The sequence below is a fragment of the Serinus canaria genome, chromosome 2 (genome assembly GCF_022539315.1).
Source record: "Serinus canaria isolate serCan28SL12 chromosome 2, serCan2020, whole genome shotgun sequence".
NCBI classification, from domain to species: domain Eukaryota; kingdom Metazoa; phylum Chordata; class Aves; order Passeriformes; family Fringillidae; genus Serinus; species Serinus canaria.
This window is the reverse complement of record NC_066315.1, coordinates 10929942-10947665: the sequence shown is the minus strand read 5'-3', so window position 1 is coordinate 10947665 and position 17724 is coordinate 10929942. Positions and strand designations below refer to the sequence as shown.

Below are 17724 nucleotides of genomic sequence, written 5' to 3'. Positions count from 1 at the left end.
TTTGGCATGACATATGCATATATATATATATATATATATATATATATATATATATATATGTATATATACTCAGATATATATAAAGTATATGACAAAATACAGCTGCACCACATCATTTTAGTCAGCAAGGGTAAGCCTTGCTGTTTGTTTTTCAGGTCAGAGGGTCTGTGATAATTTCATTAGCTGCTGAAACATATTTTTACTGTGTTCCAAGGACAGTGTTAAGTGCACAGGACTCCTGTTACTGGCAATGAAAATTAATATCTAGGACATTGCAATAGGATCTGAACATTTCACTACAAAAGATGGCAATGTGATGAATGTAGAGCTAAATGCTGTGTAGTTGAGGGGATTTGATCCCATTTCCAGGTGTAAGGAGATCACTTTATTCTGATCTCTTACCTATTCAATATTACTGCAGCACTCAAAATGAAGGGGTAGAAAACCAATTTAATCTGCTGCTGAGCCAGTAGATCAGGACTCTTCCTGCAGTCAGTGGGAGAAATAATCTCTTATGGGAAGAGATGACCAAAATATGGCCATTATTCAGGGGTCTTACATGACTCTGTGGACTGACCACTGGAAATGAGGGTAGGTTATAAATGCACACCTCGAAATAACAACCCCAGACATTCAAGAAAAGGTGTAGAATGGTCAATTTTCTAAATCCACCTCTCCTAACAAGTTTGTCCCAGGATAGCCTTCTCCCTAGGGATCATTGCACTCCTTTTCCATCAGGGCATTCTGCCCCTCCAGACTAAAGCTTGCTGTCTTTGACAGAGACATGCTACAGTTCACCACACTGTTTGTATTACTAATCAAGGAGACAAACATTTGTGACATAAATTGCATCCTTTCACAGCACAATCTGAACTGAAACATCTCTTGATTGCCCGTGGCAACAGAGGGGTGTGGTACCCTAGGACTCAGCTGAAACAATCTAATATGCAGGCTAGGTTTTAAGAACATGCTGGCTTATAAGAAGAAGGAAGAAGAAATCTAAAGGAGAAGGAATTTAAGACATAAAGAAAGCCTGTGTTGGCCATGGGGGACAGAGAGACTGAGAAACAATTGTGTTGTCCAGCCATTTATTACCCAACCATTTGTCAAGACAGATATCTTGGGGCACAATGTGGGAGTGGTGAGAAACCATCAAAAAGAGGAAAGTGGCTCTGTGATGCTCAGGGAGGGCTTGAAGATGTATGTCTTTGGTGGAAGGGTGACTTGGTACTGACACAAGACCCACAGAATCATATTTCCCAGCTCAGTGACCTTGTAGTGCACTGTCTGAATTGCATAAATGAAAATGTGCTTACATGTTATTATTACTGCATTACTCACAATTACCTAAATGTTAAAATGCAGTAGATCACCCACCATTTCCCTGCCAAGAGATATGACTTTTCTCTCTGTCTCTCATGGTCTCTTTTTCTTGTTTTTAATCACTTTCATTTCTAAACATACAGAGACATTGTTGTGTGAATCAGACCAGCGGTGTTCAGGCTTGCAGAGAAACCCAGGGGTTTTTAATCTTTTGTCAGTTGTAATCAATGAGAGCAAGTCTGATGCTTTTAAATTCCTGTCTGAGGTTTCCTTCCATTCACCTTGCAAAGCACAGCACAGGAGCTGGTCCTGCAGCATACAACTCTGCAGTGAGAAAGGAGCAAATGACTGGCCAGGTCAGCGTGGTACGTGCCATATTCATACACACATATCAGCACACTTTCATAGGCACACAGCCCTGAAAAGAGAAAAAAAACAAACCCACAAACCACTGCTAGAGGAGATTGTGCCAACCTGCTACTCACCTGTGGAAGTGAACTACCCAGATTAATTACCTGACAAAGGCTGGACTGCAGCTGTCAGCTCAGAACAAGAATAGTGTGTCAACGAGAAACAAAACTGGAGACACGCTGGAAAGGCTTTTTGTACACCAGGTGTTTTTTGGGTTTTTTTGGGGGGTTTTTTGGTTTTTTTTTTTTTTTCCTTTTTACTTCTGAGAATTTCCCCACTGTTGCTATCACTTATTTTTACCTTGCTGTCATACTAAGGTGCACTGGAAGATGCCTGCCTTGGGATAAACTCTGCACAGCATGGAGCAAGATTGCTGCCAACCACAAAGCCACACAATTCTAACAGAGTCAGGAATACCAGGGAAATGTCTCCAGGGTTAACCATATCACACAGGTGGTGGTTAAAATGACAATAGCTGCATGAGCTAGCAGTTGGAGCTTTTTATTCTTCCTGGTTCCCTCTCAGGACTCAGAAGTGGTACCAAGAACAAGCAGTGTTTCTCCTGGTGTAGGCACCTTCTGTGCTCCTGTTGCTGGGTGCAGGATCCAGCTGCTCTCACTGGCCACACAGCCAGTGCTGGCTGTGGCTTTTCTGCTTGTCATCTTGTACTGCCTACATCTAAAGCTAGGTGCTGTGCAGAGTGGAGGGGTGGGCAGGACAGAGCTGGGCCATAAATTGAAGTAAAACAGTGTCACAGAATCACTGGGTTGGAAGAGACTTCAAGATCATCGAGTCCAACCCATGCCCTAACACCTCAACTAAACCATGGCAGTGAGTGCCACATCCAGGCTTTCTATAAACACATCCAGGGATGGTGACTCCACCACCTCCCTGGGCAGACCATTCCAGAGCTTTATCACCCTTTCCATAAGAAACTTTTTCCGAATATCCAACCTAAACTTCCCTTGGTGCAGCTTAAGCCTGTGTCCTCTGGTTCTGTCAGTTGCTGCCTGGAGAAAGAGACCAACCCCACCTAACCACAAACACCTTTCAGGAAGTTGTAGAGAGGGATAAAGTCACCTCTGAATCTCCTTTTCAGTACTTTGACCTTCACCTGTATCAAAGAAGTCAGATGCATGACTTGTTGAGTGTTCCCATTTTACAGACTGGAGATTGAGGCAGGGGCTGGTGGCATGCCTGGCATCATCAGGCTGCAAGGGATGCAGGCAGAGGGGCAGAAACACCCTGTACCCCTGAGCCTTCACCCTCCCCATTCCCTGCCTGCCATTCACACTCATAAATGTTTCTTTGTACTAATTTGACCACAGCTAGAGCAGCATTAGGAGGTGCTGCAGTCTGAAGCATATACAGACTTGGGAAGGGTCCTGATCCTGCAGATGAAATACTTGCAATGCAGGCAAGGGTGACCAGGCCAGCAGTGAGAGTGTAAATCACTGCTCACCCCAGAGCTGCCTGAGCTGTGACCTCATCCCTTACACCTCCAGTTGTTTGCAAAGCCTTTCTCCACCCTGAGGGAACTTTCAGTCAGATGTGTGTAGAAATTCTCAGATTAATTTGATTTTTTGGGAGGAGGCAGGGGGGGTTAAGTGAGAGGGTTTTTTGTTTGTGTTTATTTCTCCCCTCAGAGCTGCCTTTCATTGCACATTTACTAGTTCTGGAAGACAACACCCTGCTGACACTTAGAGAAGCATCAGTGAATAAAGTCTGTTGTACAGGCTGCAAAGCCATCTGGACTTTCTGCTGAAAAGGTTGGACATGGTTTTAGGCAAGATTTTATCACATCTGAAAAAAAAACCTTCTGTACTCAGTACCTCTTCCAAGGTTGATGTCAGGGTGGTTTTTTTTTTTTTTCTTTTGTCAGTTGCAAAGCAAAAAAAAAATGACAAACAGTTGGAAGGCAGTAAGAATGGAGATATAAATCTCTAGAGGAAGCTTTGTCAAAGGTAGTGGAGTATAAACAAAAAATAAATTAGTTTTGGTGTTATCAGAAACTGGACAGCCTTCAATTTGTATAATAGTTTGTCTGGGTTTCCAGACCACCTATGCAATGCCTTTGTGAGGCAAAGTACAGATTCACTTGACAGAAGAAGTAAAGAAAATGGTTAAACAATTATAGGAGGAGAAAGGAAGAAGAAAGACAGGAAGACAAAGGTGCAATGGCAGACAGCCTTGAAATCCTTCATTTTTTTTGCTTGTATTATTTTCAGAAATAAAGCAGAACGTTTTACCTTGCTGTCCATATTAATCAATTCTTGAGTCCAAGAATTTTGTGTATCCCTTGTGTTCTACACCCCCCTCCTTGCTCAGGATTTGGCAGGACAATTTCATAGACTGAAAAGGGTAGCACAAGGCTTGTGTGCCAGCTCCTCCTGGCTGAGGATCCCTGTGAGCAGAGCAGGAGAGAGAAACACGCTGAAAGTAATTTATTGGAGTGCCCTTTAGGTGATGTGCAGCTTAACAAGTGAGCTAACAACCAGTGATTACCTTAGAAACACAGATTGGTGAGACAGTTTTATATATTCTGGGAGCTGGGTGTGGAGCTGTGTATTCCTCTTTTCTCACCAAAATTGCTGTCTGAATTTCAGGAGATTTCTTCTTACCCCACAGCTGTACAAAGGAGCCCAGATGTGTAATGCCAGACCCCTTAGAGATACTTTGAGGTGTCCTTCCTCAAGTAAAGTGTGCTGGTAAAAAGAAACATTTTTATATTTGTGTTAGCCTTTTTCTTTTTCTCTGTAAAGGAAGAATTTTACATTTCTTGGCTTTGACACTGACTTACCTGAGCAAAATATTGGAGCAGATTGTCTCTCAATTTAATGATCAATTTATGGGAATAAATATATTTACATATCTTACATAAATTTTATAGGATTTGGTCAATTTGTAGGTAAATTGCTTTGTTATTTTTCTGAAATTACATAAATAAATAGAAATAATAATTTTCAACTTAATTACTGGTTTTATCCATTTATTACTTTACTTCTTCACAAAAAGCTCTTCTTTTACTGCCCCAAGAATAAATCACTTAAAACAATTTTCCCATGATGAGGAATTCTTCAAAAATATTTTACTTGCTGTAAGAAATCTGAGATCTAACTGAAAACTGTGACATTGCACTTAACTGCAGGCAGATATTTTACACCTCTCTCAGAGGAATGGTCACAAGGGAAGGTCAGCCTGTGGAGGACAGCCCACACAGAGCCTCATGGCCTCCTGCTCCCGAGTTATTGTTTAAAGGCAAGTCTGCTGAGGCAACAGGTTTTGCCCAAGAGCATTGTCACAAGTTTTAAAAATTGAATTCTCATGTTTTAGGTGTGAACACTTGGTTAGGAGTTTCTTGAGTGGAGGGGAAGGTGATGAGAAAGCGATCTTTGGGATTTAGAACATGGGCTAAAAGTAAGATTGATTTCTTGGCTTCTCATGCATGTTCTTGGCAGGTATTAAAAGCAAAACATTAAAAGCCCTCTTTATTTCAGCATTGTTGTGTTAATTGCTTGTGTTATCCAGTAAGGGACAGCAAGTCAAGGAAGGGCACTTTTAACTCTAGTGCCAGGCACACACCACTCCCAAATGGCTTGGAAGGTGCCTGAGTGATAATTGGGATTCAGGGGAAATCATGGTTCTGCCTCTCCTAGCACAAGGCCACCCTGGATGATGAGAAATATCCCTGCTAATCACACATTTGAGAAGAAGCCCAGAGAAGGGTGAGGCAACTTGAAATGCAGCTTCCCTTACCACCCCTCTCAGCCAAGGGGAAGTTTATTAGCAAGATTACAGCCAAATTTGAGAATCATTACAGCAAATGACAGCCAGATCTTTAACAAGAAGAAAGGAAAAAATCCAATGTCTGTATAGTAATTGCCACACAAAGTATTATATGCTTTGCTCTGCAGTGGTTCAGAAAGTTGAGTGGTGCTGTGCCTTGCTGGGATCAGCAGTTCAGAATAGATTAAATTTGTTTTGGACACTGGCTGCTCCCTGCTTTATCTAACAAAGCACATGTGTGACGGGCAAGGCGCTTAATAGCACAGACCATTAATGAGAACCATAAACACACAGGCATAGATTTTCAAAATGATGGTCAAGGGATTTGAGCAAGCACTGTTCTCTCCCTGCTTTGAGCACTTACCCAAGAGCTCAAAGACTGGTTAAGCTTTGGGAAGAGGGTGGACCTGGAAGATCCAGGAGAATTGTATGTGACAAGGGCTTTGCCACCGTCAGTTTGCAAAGGATGTTCATTTTAATGCACCTAAGCAAGATAAAGGAAGGGAACTGAAAACTGAAAAGACATTTCTCAGATAAAGGATTGATTTTATTAAAGAGAGGCAAGTCATACTATTAATCTGAAATCTAGGGTTTTTATAGAGACCATAAAAGTGTTTTTACAGAGTTATCCTTTCCTAGATGCTGGTGGCTTTACAGAGCTTTTATCTAGTTAAAGAAAACCCATTGGTGCTAATTTAATATCTGTAGTGTACAACAGCTTGACACCTGAGGCTTGTCCTAAAGCAGGCACGAGGCTGCAAAGCGAACACTACTTCATTTTTTGAATTATTCAGCACTTGCAGCCAGCCTTATGTGTGCCTCTCTAGGAAGAAGGCTTTTGGATTAATGATCAGTAAAAGAAAAGTTAAAAGGCAAACAAACAACCATTCCTTTCTGGTGTTTGTTAGCAGGTGCAGTATTGACTTCAGGAATGATTCTGCAAAATTGCTGTGGACATTCTTCATTGCCAGAGCAGTATGCAGAAGGAGCAAAGCTGGCAGCCTAGCACGGCCTCCTTCAGGGAACAACTGCTCGTGTCAGTGGAAAAGCTTGTTTCCTCTAAATTCATTGAAATGCTACCTATTGGTAGCATCTCTTTAGAGCAAGATGAATGCAGACAGCAATGAATCAACCTCAGATAGAGGGGGCCCATATATTAGCATCCTGACATTAGCACACTAATGTAAATTTAAAGATTCTAATTAAACCTTTATGCAAAATGTTTTCCTACTAAATAGAAAACCTCACTTTTTGGAGGAGCTGAGGCATTTGGGTTTGACAGCATTTCCTTTTTCAATAGTATGCTTATTTTATGTGTTCTATTTTCTTTCAGTCACTCCAGGGGTTTCTGAAACAAATAAAAAGATGCATTATATTGTTTGATTGATTCCCTGTAGTCAAGGGATATATTGAGAAAACAGACCAATTTTTTTCACTGAGCTTGTAGAATAAATTTCACTTTGATCTTTATACTTCCTACTGTGACTACACATTTCTTTTGAGATATTTAACACTGATTAATCTCATTTACAGGATCCCATAGTGGCACTCAGGTACAAATTCAGAAACTTTTTCATTATGGAAGAACTTGTATCACAGCCTTTGGTTTCTAGATTTGTCCCTTCCCATTACCCCCAAATGCCCCAATAAAACTTGGGGTGTGTTTCCTCCATTTTAAACTTGATCTTTGTGTATAAAATTCAATCTTTAAAAAAAAAAATCTGTGAACTTTCAAACAGTTCCTCTTTGCCAGTTATGACTAAAAATTTCACTGAAAATATTTAAAACAAATTTTATAAGGAGACTTTTGTGGTCCCTATTAAAAGAGTTTCAGATGCAGTGGAGGTCATTCAGCTGGAATTTAGCCACTCAAGAAACATAATAAGTGAGAAACCTACCACAGTCTTTAAACATTGCTGGAGCATATGCTGGGTGTATGAACAATTCAGCAATATCTGAGTATATGGTTTTTTTAGCAGATCTCCCATTCATTAAAATAGGGTCAAATTTAAAACCTAAAGAGGTCATTGGGAAACCTGATGCCAGGTTTTACCAAAGAGGGACCATAATCAATCCTCCCATTCCACCTTTTTCTCATCTTAATTTTTTCCATGTTATTCTGTATCCTCCCAACTCCAGCACAGGCAGTGCTATCATTTTCTTAAAGCCCTAGGTTTACTGTGAGGCATAAAAGAAAAACAGGTGAGAGAAGGAATTCTCTTTTGTTTAATCCCATTGCTGGATCTTTTGGGGCATTTCATCATTCTTCTGTCTGCCACACAGGGACTGTGATCAAAGTCTGCTTCACACAGCAGCCAGCACAGTGCTGATATTTAGTAAATGATCACTAATGACAGAAGCAACAGCGTGGAGGCAAATATGTTTTGTGGGGCCTGGGAAATTAGCAGAGCAATCAGCCGCCAGCCAGGGTGAGGGAGGAGAGGGAAGCAGACAGCAAATAATCACTCTGAGCCCAGGAGCCTATTGCACAGTCTGCACAAGCTGGCCAAGTCAGCCCAGGTCAGCTAAGCCACTGAGGGGCCTTCATAAATGCAGAGCAAATCTGGGACATTTGATGATCACAGAAATCAGGAATTCATTGAGGTAGCTCAGCATCATATGTAGCTAAAGCATTTGTAATATGACTGTGAACAGATGGGGGAGGGTGGTGAAAGTGATTCTTTTGACTGAATCAATAGGACCAGTTCATCTTCCTCATCAATCTTGATAAGAAAGCTGTGAGGATACTTAGTGTCAGGAGTGCTTTATTGGAGTTTTCATTAAAAGCTCCATGTGGAAATGTGTACCCAGCTGCTGCCACATGCAGCCTGTGCAGCACAAGCCCCATCCCCCTCTAAACAGCACAACTGAGGAGACCTCTCTGAATCAGGATGTACACAGGATATATCAGCACAGTTCAGCTGAAATCAAACATACAGCCAGACAAAATGAAACCATGGCCATCTGAGATAAAGCCCATATACAGTGACCCTCAGGGGTAAGCCAGATCCAGACATAATGATCAATACTCTAGGAGTTATGATCAGTGAGAAATAATTCCTGTACATCTCAAGGAAAGAACCACAATGAATTCCCTGGCAGAGCCTTGTTCTTTGAGTAATAATCTGCAAATGCTTGCACATGCTGAAGGAAGGCTGAGTTATGATAGGCTGTGGACTGCAGCCTCCAGTCTGGCTGCAGAAGCCCTTGTGTGACTGCTTGGAGGGCCTCATCACTGACAGTGCCATTTGCCTCTCAGTTTCCCTGAAATGTGGGTACAAATTTTCCTCTTTTACCTCTGGATAAAGGGGGCTCATGGCAAAGCAAGTGAGGCCACCAGGAAGGAGGGCAAAGAATGAACCCAGCCTCCAGCTCCGTGCTTGTGACCAGCTCCCTCCCTTCCTCCCTTCCTCCCTTCCTCCCTTCCTCCCTTCCTCCCTTCCTTCCTCCCTTCCTCCCTTCCTTCCTTCCTTCCTTCCTTCCTTCCTTCCTTCCTTCCTTCCTTTCCTTCCTTCCTTCCTTCCTCTCCTTCGCTTCCTTCCTTCTTCCTTCCTTCCTTCCTTCCCCGTCCTTCCTTCCTTCCTTCCTTCCTTCCTTCCTTCCGCCACTTCCTTCCGCCACTTCCTTCCGCACTTCCTTCCGCGCACTGCCTTCCGCCACTTCCTTCCGCCACTTCCTTCCTTCCTTCCTTCCGCCGCCACTTTTTTCCTTCCTCCGCCAACTTTTCCTCCGCTTCCCGCCCCTTCACTTCCTTATCCTTCGGCGTCGCTCCTTCCTGTAGCGCTTCCTTCCTGCTTCCTTCCTTCCTATCGCTACGTTCCATTCCCTTCCTTCGTCTCCTTTCCTTCCTTCTGCCCTTCCGTCCTTCCTTCCTTGGGCCTCCTTCCTCCCGATCCTTCCGCTCCCTTCCTTCGCTTCACTTCCTTCCGCCACGTCGTCCGCCACTTCCTTTTCCGCCACTTCCTTCCTTCCGCTTCCTTTCCGGCCACTCTGTCCTCGGCGATGCCACTTCCTGCCGCTTCACTTCCGTTCCACTTCGCTCGCGTCACTTCCTTTCTCTTCCTTCCTTCCTTCCGGCCTTGTCGCCTCTCCGTCCTAGGGTGGAAGCCGCTCCAATTGTACGCTGCACTTTCCTTCGAGCTTCGACCTTAGCCATCGTGCCTTCACGTTTAGCAGGGGCCGATCGAAAGGAGAATTTCCGAAATGATGTCCTCCTCCTTCCTTCCTTCCTTCCTTCCTTCCTTCCTTCCTTCCGTTCCTTCCTTCCTTCCGCCACTTCCTTCCGCACTTCCTTCCGCCCCTATCCTTCCGGCCACTTGTCCCAAAGACTTGCCCATTCCTTCCTTCCGGCCACTCTCCCTCGATTTCCTCCTATGCCATTCCATTCCGATCCTTCCTTGCATTCCTTCGCGGCCACTGTAAATATCACTTCCGCACTTTGCTTCCTTTAAGATCAACCCTATTTGACAAACCTGGTGTATGCGCTAATCTCTGTGCCCTTGTCGTTCGCTTTCCTTCCTTCCTTCGGCGCTTGACCTTCCCGGCGCTGAGTCCTATCGGTCAGCTTCCAATTGCCTGAATCCTATTCCTTGTGGAAAAGTCCCGTTTCTGTGCCTTCCTGGTATTGACTTACCACTGTATTCCTCTTTCCTGTACCAGAGTACCGGTGGGGCCAATTCTTATCCATGTTCTTTACCATACACGGGGGTCGCTTCCGTTCCACTCAGCTTCCTTCAGAGCCTCTACCTCAGCCGTATGCAGGATTCCGTTCGCAGATTACCCAATATCGCCGCTAGGATGAACTGTGGCGGCCTGGGGTCCGTATCCGTTCCTTCCTCCCTTCCTTCCCTAGTGCCTTCCTTCCCCCCTTCCTTCCTTCCTCCTTCCCTTGGCCCTTCCCTATCCTTCCCTCAGCTTCCTTCCTTCCCGTCACGCCACTTCCTGCCATCTGTGAGTGCCTCCCGCTGAATATGTGCGGAGGGTAATTAGTTCGCGCCTCTTCCTCCTTCCGGCCACTTCCGCCACTTTCTTCTGTCCCACTTTCCTTTCCTTGCCGCACTATTCCTTTTGGGGGGAATTCCTCCTTCCGTTCCTTGGGCCCTCGCCACTATCGAGTTTGGTATCCACGGTTCCTTTCACTTTCCTTCGCGTGGTGAGGAGTCAGCGGCCCCGGTACGGTTATGCCTATACCTAATGTCCATTGAGGCTCTTTCCCTAGTTCCCTTCCGAGGTCCTTTTCCCATTAATGGCGGTAACCCTTGGGACACGCTATCCTCTGGAGGAATCAGACATTCCTAGTACCTAGTCCTTCCCTTCTCTGTCCTATTTCCTATTTCGCTAATCGCAGTATGCCGATCGTTGCCGTGCCTCGAGGGGGTCACGATGGGTGAATTTAAAAAGGTTGTCCGCCATCCCGGGTAGGAGGTTCCTATGTCCATTTCGCTAGGCGACTTTCACGCCGTTGCTGGACTACCTAATTCCTTCCTTCCTTCCTCCCTCCTATCACTATAAAGGTCCTTCCCTTCCTCCTATCCTTCCTTCTTCGCTTCCTTCCTTCGGCGCGCCAGCGTGATTCCTGTCCTTCCTGTTCCCATTCCTTTTAATTGGTCCATCCTTCCGCACTCTCACACTGGTGCTGGGGGAGCCCCTGGCACTAAATTGATTTCAGAAGACTGATGATGGAGGCCAAGCCATGACCCTCAGCTATTTCTCTGCTCAAGGCTGCATCTTGAAGATGATGTAGTACCTGGGAAGAGCCTGACTAATTAATTGACTTGAGGGTACAATCACTTATCAATGAATCTCCAACTAACTACAGCAAACTTATTTACAAGCCTGGAAAAAAAAAATGTGTAGCAATTTGCTATACAGCCTGACCCGGAGCAGCTCTTCAGGATTGATCTCTGTGCTGTGTTTTCCTCCCCTCCCATTTAGACCGTGAGAGTTCCCTGCAGGAATAACATACAAACTCCCACTGTCAATGAGTGTGTGTTTCCCTCTTGGACAGTGAAATGAACTAGGTGTGCATCTCCTTTTATCTGAAGAGAGTTGTGAACTTAATTCAACCTGATCCTCATTCATTGTGTTCAACATTTAGCCCCCAAATGTCAGTGAGATTCTGGAAATAAAGTACTTGGGAGACAGCAAGAACAGAGCCCTTAGTGATATCTGTATAGTAGAATATTTCCTCCCATCCATATGCAAATCTAACCTTTTTGATATTTCAACCCTATAAACCCTAAGACAGGATTTCAATAGAAAATGTTTACTAAAGGCTTTCTCCTTCATAATCTATTGATTTTAATATCCTTACTACTCCTGCTGAATGTCAGTTTTACCCTGAAGACTCCCATTGCAAACTTGAACACATTTAATTATTTATACCATTTGAAATATTAGTGCTGAGAAATCCCTAAAAGTTTTTGGTTCTGTAATGGTGTGATCTAAAGTTTGATTTTCTTTTGTGGATAACAGAAGTAATTTGATATACTAATCAAGGTTAGATGAATACTTCAGACATCACAATGCAGTTATAATAGTAATGACATCTATTTTTCATCTTTCCAGACTCCTTGTATATGTTAAAATACAGCTCATTAACTACTGTAGAATCTCTCAGTGAACAATTTAGCATTATGTTTTCTTTCTTCTGCCAGCAGCCTGAGCAAGAAACTTGTTTCCATCAGAGGCAGAGGGCATTTAGGCAATATTCAATGCTACCTAGGGCAGATTTGCCCTTGGATATGGGTCAAGCAGTCTTCTTTGCCTTACTTGTATCACTCCCTGTATTCACAAGACTGACCTTGTCTCTCTGAGACAATTATTTTTTTGTACAGAAGAATATATGTGAGGACCTATGAAAAGATTTTGATAGCAGGGAAATCAAAGCAGGGTATTTTAAAAAAACTCAGCACCAGCACCTTGAAGGTCAGCTCTTCCTGACTCCTGTTTTTTACTCCCAGCATCCACCCAAAGCCAGAGTGATGGAGCTCACCCTGCCTGGCCAGGCTGTGGGCATGCTTGAGCTCCCATCCCTGCCCCTTGAGCCTTGTCTGGAGCATGCAACAGTCAGGAACACTACCACTGGCTTCAGTGGTGGTCTGTAGCACACCCCAGAGTTCCAAGAGGGTTAAACCCCTAGGCATAAGTCCCTCCTAGGTTCAGCACTCAAGAAGCATTTCAGCATTTATTCTCCTATGTATATTGGAAGAAAATTTCAAATTTCTGCATGTCCATATCTTTCTATATTTTTCACCCCATCCCCCTGCCCTGAGCTGCAATTTCTCTGCCATTACAAGATCAGAGCAATTGCATGCATCTGTATTAATTGCACTGAATTCTCTTTCACAAGGTAAGTTTCTACTCTTATTTTTCCTTCATCTTCAGAAATTTTCCCTTTTTCTTTTACCAACCTGATAGCTGTTCAGAAGCTGCCAAGATGTATTTGGCTCTTGTATTTACTCCAGATGGAGACTTTTATTTTCACTCATATCTGGCAGTAAGAACTGTGGTATCACCAAACACAACTTTTCTCTGAGATTGTTTTGAGAGAAGAAAAGAACCATTCCTTTTGCAGATGGTTTATCAGTTACTTCTGATGGCAGATAATATATAATATCCAGTCTAGCCTGGATCCTTAAAGTTCAACAAGACTCACAATAGCCATAAATAGTTGGATTTTTCTGGTTTATATCCCCTCAGGAATAACTATCTGGGTATGTATCCTTTAGCAGTCTAGGGTTATTGTTTAAAAGTAAAGCTAGAAAATATCTGGAATGAAATCTGTGGTTCTACACTGAGCAGGGATAAATGCAGCCACTCATATCTCCACCATATCTGTCCTGTGTGCATTAGATATGTCTGTAACCAGTTAAGGTTTCCTAAGAAGCATTGAGAAACAGTCTTAAGGCTCTAAATAGGCAGAAATGCTGTCACTGACTTCATTTCACAGAACTAGGTCAAGCCAAGTAGCTACTCTGGTGTGTGCTAGAGGGAAGGCAGGGTGCTGCATGGATGGGTGTAGGTGAGGAACTTAATGCTACACCCAGCTCTGCCACTGGGCCAACTTACAGGGCCAGAGTATTGAAAGCTCTGAAATGAATGCTCCACAAGAAGGAGCAATCTTCAGAGTATCAAATCTCTTACAGGGCAGAGCCATGCACCTCTTCCTTATTTTTCTCCATCTGAAAAAACAAACTGCTTCTTTTCCTGCTTTCCATTTCACTTTGGAATATCCATTTGGATATTTAGGGCAATATGATATCCTGGAAATGACTTCTCAGATTAAACGCTCTTCCTGGTTGTTTTTCCAGCATTCCACATGTAGTCATCTTTGTTACTCTTTTGCTTCCATGAGTTTCACAGGCATCCTTTTAGGCAATGGAATCAAGACAAAAAAATGTTTGCCTGACTTATTTTAGCTAAGAGTCTTCATATATAATGGATTTGCTGTTCTTTAATGTCCCAGGTCACTCCCTGAGATCAGCAAATGCTGAATTTCTTATCACCCTTATATGTTATCTGAAGTCATGTCATTATTTCGCCTGTAGTGAGCCTCTTTGCTCTCTGGCTTTGGAACCCACTGCCAAATGAAGTAAAGAAAGCTCTGACTATGGGGAATTTCTAAATCCAAAGTTAAAAGTTATTTGTTCTGTTTAGCATTTTTAAAATTATTCTTTTAGGAATTGTATGTGCCTCTGAGCTAATTAACTCTTAATGAGCACAGAATGCCCTGGGATGCAGATTTGGACTGTACAGTAGAAATGCAGACATGGATTGGACTGCAGTACTGCTGCAGATGACATTTATGATTTGATTCTTTTTTAAATGATGGTGCAGATATTTTTATTGAGATTCTCTTCCCCCCATCCCCCCCCCCCTTCCCCCTACCCCATCTTTCTAGTCTAAATAAAGCTGATCAGATTTTCAGTCCACCATATGGGGCCCAGTTATATCAGTTCTGCAAATACACTTTAGTTTTTCATTATGGATGAAGTCACTCTTCAGCAGGGAAAACAAGTTGTGAAACAAACTTTCACATTATGAAAGACAGGCAGTGTTCCAGCACTGAGCACTTAACCAGAGCATCAGGAAATCAGAACACCTGGCTGTGCCCAGCTCTGTGCTATTCCCCTGGACCAGTCCCTCACCCTTTTATGCCTTCACTCATTCATCTGTAAAGCGACTGTAATTGCGTTTATATCACAGGGGTGCCTTGATGCTTGGCAAATGAGAATTGACCCAAAATTCATCCTTCAGAAGCACTGTATGAGCAGTACCTTGCTCACATGGTAATTGTGGACAATTAGATTAGAAGAGGTATAAATGCAGTGAAAGTGAAATTCCATTTAGGAACTGTCAAACTGTTCTTGATAATTTTTCTTAGTTCTCGTCCAATTCCAGTGTGGAATTTTGCATGCATCTCCCAGAAAGGCTTTATATGCCTCTTTTCTTCTTCTGCAACAGGACAGCATATTTTATTCCGTGCTATATTAAACTCTAATTTGGGCAAATGGTTTGTTCCCAGAACAGTACCTTGGAAAGCTAGGTTTAGAGAAACAAAGAAAAATTATTGTGTCAAAGAAATCCTATCCTCTATGTATTTGAGCAAATTGCAATCACTTACAGGGATTGTACGCAGAAAAAAATATTCCAGGTTTTATGAAAAGGGGTTTGCTCAAGTGTTATGTTTTATTTAATTAGATTTTTTTATACTTACCATAATAATGTTTTAAAATTAAGCTGAATTTCCACAACAAACTGTAGAAACATATGGTGTACAGCCTGCAGAGGCACTTAATGGCACTAGCATTACTGATATTTGTGAGTTAGAACCTGCTTTCCTCTGAGAAATAACTGAGTGTTCTCCCAGTTTAAAACACTGTTTTACTCCAACCTTTTTTCATTGCAATTAACAGTTTGGGGAGGAAAAGAATGAATGTTATTTCCCTAAATACATTTCCTTATTTCCACATGGCTGTGGATATTTCAGGGTGAGGAAAGTCGTGTGTCAGACTCAGGGTCTCCTCCATGTGTGTCATGAACACACCTAATGAAACCAAGAGGATTAAAGGGGGCCTGTTTTACTAGGACCTCTCCCAGGTAGCATAAAAACATCAGAAGAAAAGAATGGGATTGTTGTTTGGTTGAGCCACTTTTCCTAACAAAGGCACAATCACCTGGGGCTAACCAGATTTCAGGATGCCTGGAGGTCTCTGTCAGGACCCCAGAGTATGCTCCAGCTCCCAGGAACTGCTTCCAGAAGGATTTGTAGTTTTAGCTTGGTTCCCTACAAGAAGTCATTTATCTTTAAAAAAATCCTTTGGATGTTACTTTTTTATGTTCAGACTTGCAAAGCACTTTAGGAACAACTCATGCTCACAAAGAGTGTTCCACTGACTTATCTCTAATGTATGCTTGAGAGGCTCAGTGCAAAACAAAATGCAGAGATTAAGTAAATGAAAAGATACCAAACATTGCAGCAGGGAATCATTCCAAGTCATGGTGTTCTCAGGAGCACCAGAGCTGCTTTATGTTCGTGCTCATCCATGCAGAGTCTGCAGAATTCACTTTTTAGACCTTATTAATCTGCTCTGTTTTAGTAACCTGGTTTCCAAGACTCTCCCTGATGATTGGACTCATTCATACCTGAGAATTCAGACCACACACTCTCCAGTGCCCAGTCCATGGGAAAATTTGGCCTTTCAAAAAAGATGCCATGCACAGGAAGAGACATGGCAGACCAGTCCCTCCCAGACCACTGCACACCCATGAACTGCAAGCAACATCTTTGGCAGGATATGCAAGCAAAGATTCCCCATCATCCTGCCAAGAGAGAAGCAGGACAGATCATGGTGCTCCTCTGGCAGATTCCTGAGCTGATTGCTTTACCTTAATAGCTGTGAGTCATTAAAAACTCACTTTGAATGCAGAAATAGGTGGATTTACTGATAAACCAGGCCTCAGCTCAGCTCTCAGTCTTCAGTAGGCTAATGGAAATTTTCAGTGGGCTCACAGAAATAAGTGGTTTTGTAGGACACAGGTCCATCTGTTTATCTTACTATAATAAAGTGCTTTAAGTTCCTGTGAACTGGTGATAGACCAATGTCTTAAGAGACTGGAAAAAGGCTCAGCCTCTAAATCTTCTCCCTTAACCCCAGTTCTAGTCAATATGGATCCCTTGGCTTTCATACAGTTAATTTTGCCATTTGTGAGGATGATGTAGGAAGTTGAAGGAGGGATGCTCATTTTGTCGTTGCTCAAATTGATGGTGTTTAATTCTAAACTGGACCTCTCAGCAGCTGACATCAGGTGACTAATCTGCAGAAATGCCCAGCTTCCTCAGTCAAAGAAGTGAAACAATTCTTTCTGACTGTCTCTTTCAGGATTTTGCTGACTCTGTATACCAAATGGTTGCACAGAAGTTCCAGGAGCTGACAGACAATTTCACTTCCATGCATGCACGCCACAAAACTCTTGCAGGCATTGTGATGACCAAAGGTAAGATATTCTCTCATTTATTTTCCTCTGGCATTTTTCATGACTAAGTAATACATTATTTACCTGGTTCACAATACTGAAGGATGACTTTACTCCCACACAGAAAAATGAATAGTAATGCAGTGAAAAGAAGCATTAAATATTTACACCTCAAGTAAGTTCACACAAAAAATATTGGCAACAGAGTTGAAAATTTATTCATAAATATGTTGTTACATTTCTTTGTTTACAGGACAAAATGCAGCCCTCTCTGATTTTTCATTTCCTTACAGATGGGGGAGAGAGTTATCAATAAAAGTAGTATTATTTATTAACTACTTTCTTAGGTCTGAATACACCAAGTTCTTGTTATACAACATAAACTTTGTTTTAGACTGGCAACAGAAACAAATGTGCTTTCCAGTCAAAAAAAAAAAAAAAAAAACAGAATATTTGTAATTTTAGTTCTGCTCTTCTCTAGCCATGGGAAATATACCAACAAGGCCAAAATTTGGTATTCACTCCTGTTGAGGCTTGGCTGATTGACACATACTGTGTGGAAATCTTCAGTGCTTTGATGAAACAGTTGCATAGATGGTCCTTCTCTGCAAGCACCCCTCAGGTGGGGCCCCTCAGTATTTATGAGGATGTCAGCAGTGGAGATGCTTCCATAAACTTCATTCTCTCTCTGACACACGGAGCAGTGGGTCCAGTAGAGAAATGAGA

The 17724-nt window shown here is 42.6% G+C and overlaps 1 protein-coding gene across 1 annotated transcript in view; it reads left to right on the top strand.

Moving 5' to 3' along the window:
- The window catches only part of ADARB2 (adenosine deaminase RNA specific B2 (inactive)), a 307043-nt gene that overhangs the window by 233518 nt on the left and 55801 nt on the right, over positions 1-17724 (top strand). Inside the window, exon 4 of the mRNA XM_050970900.1 lies at positions 16905-17019. Within this exon, the coding sequence (XP_050826857.1) occupies positions 16905-17019 (115 nt within the window). The remainder of the gene's footprint in view (positions 1-16904; positions 17020-17724) is intronic.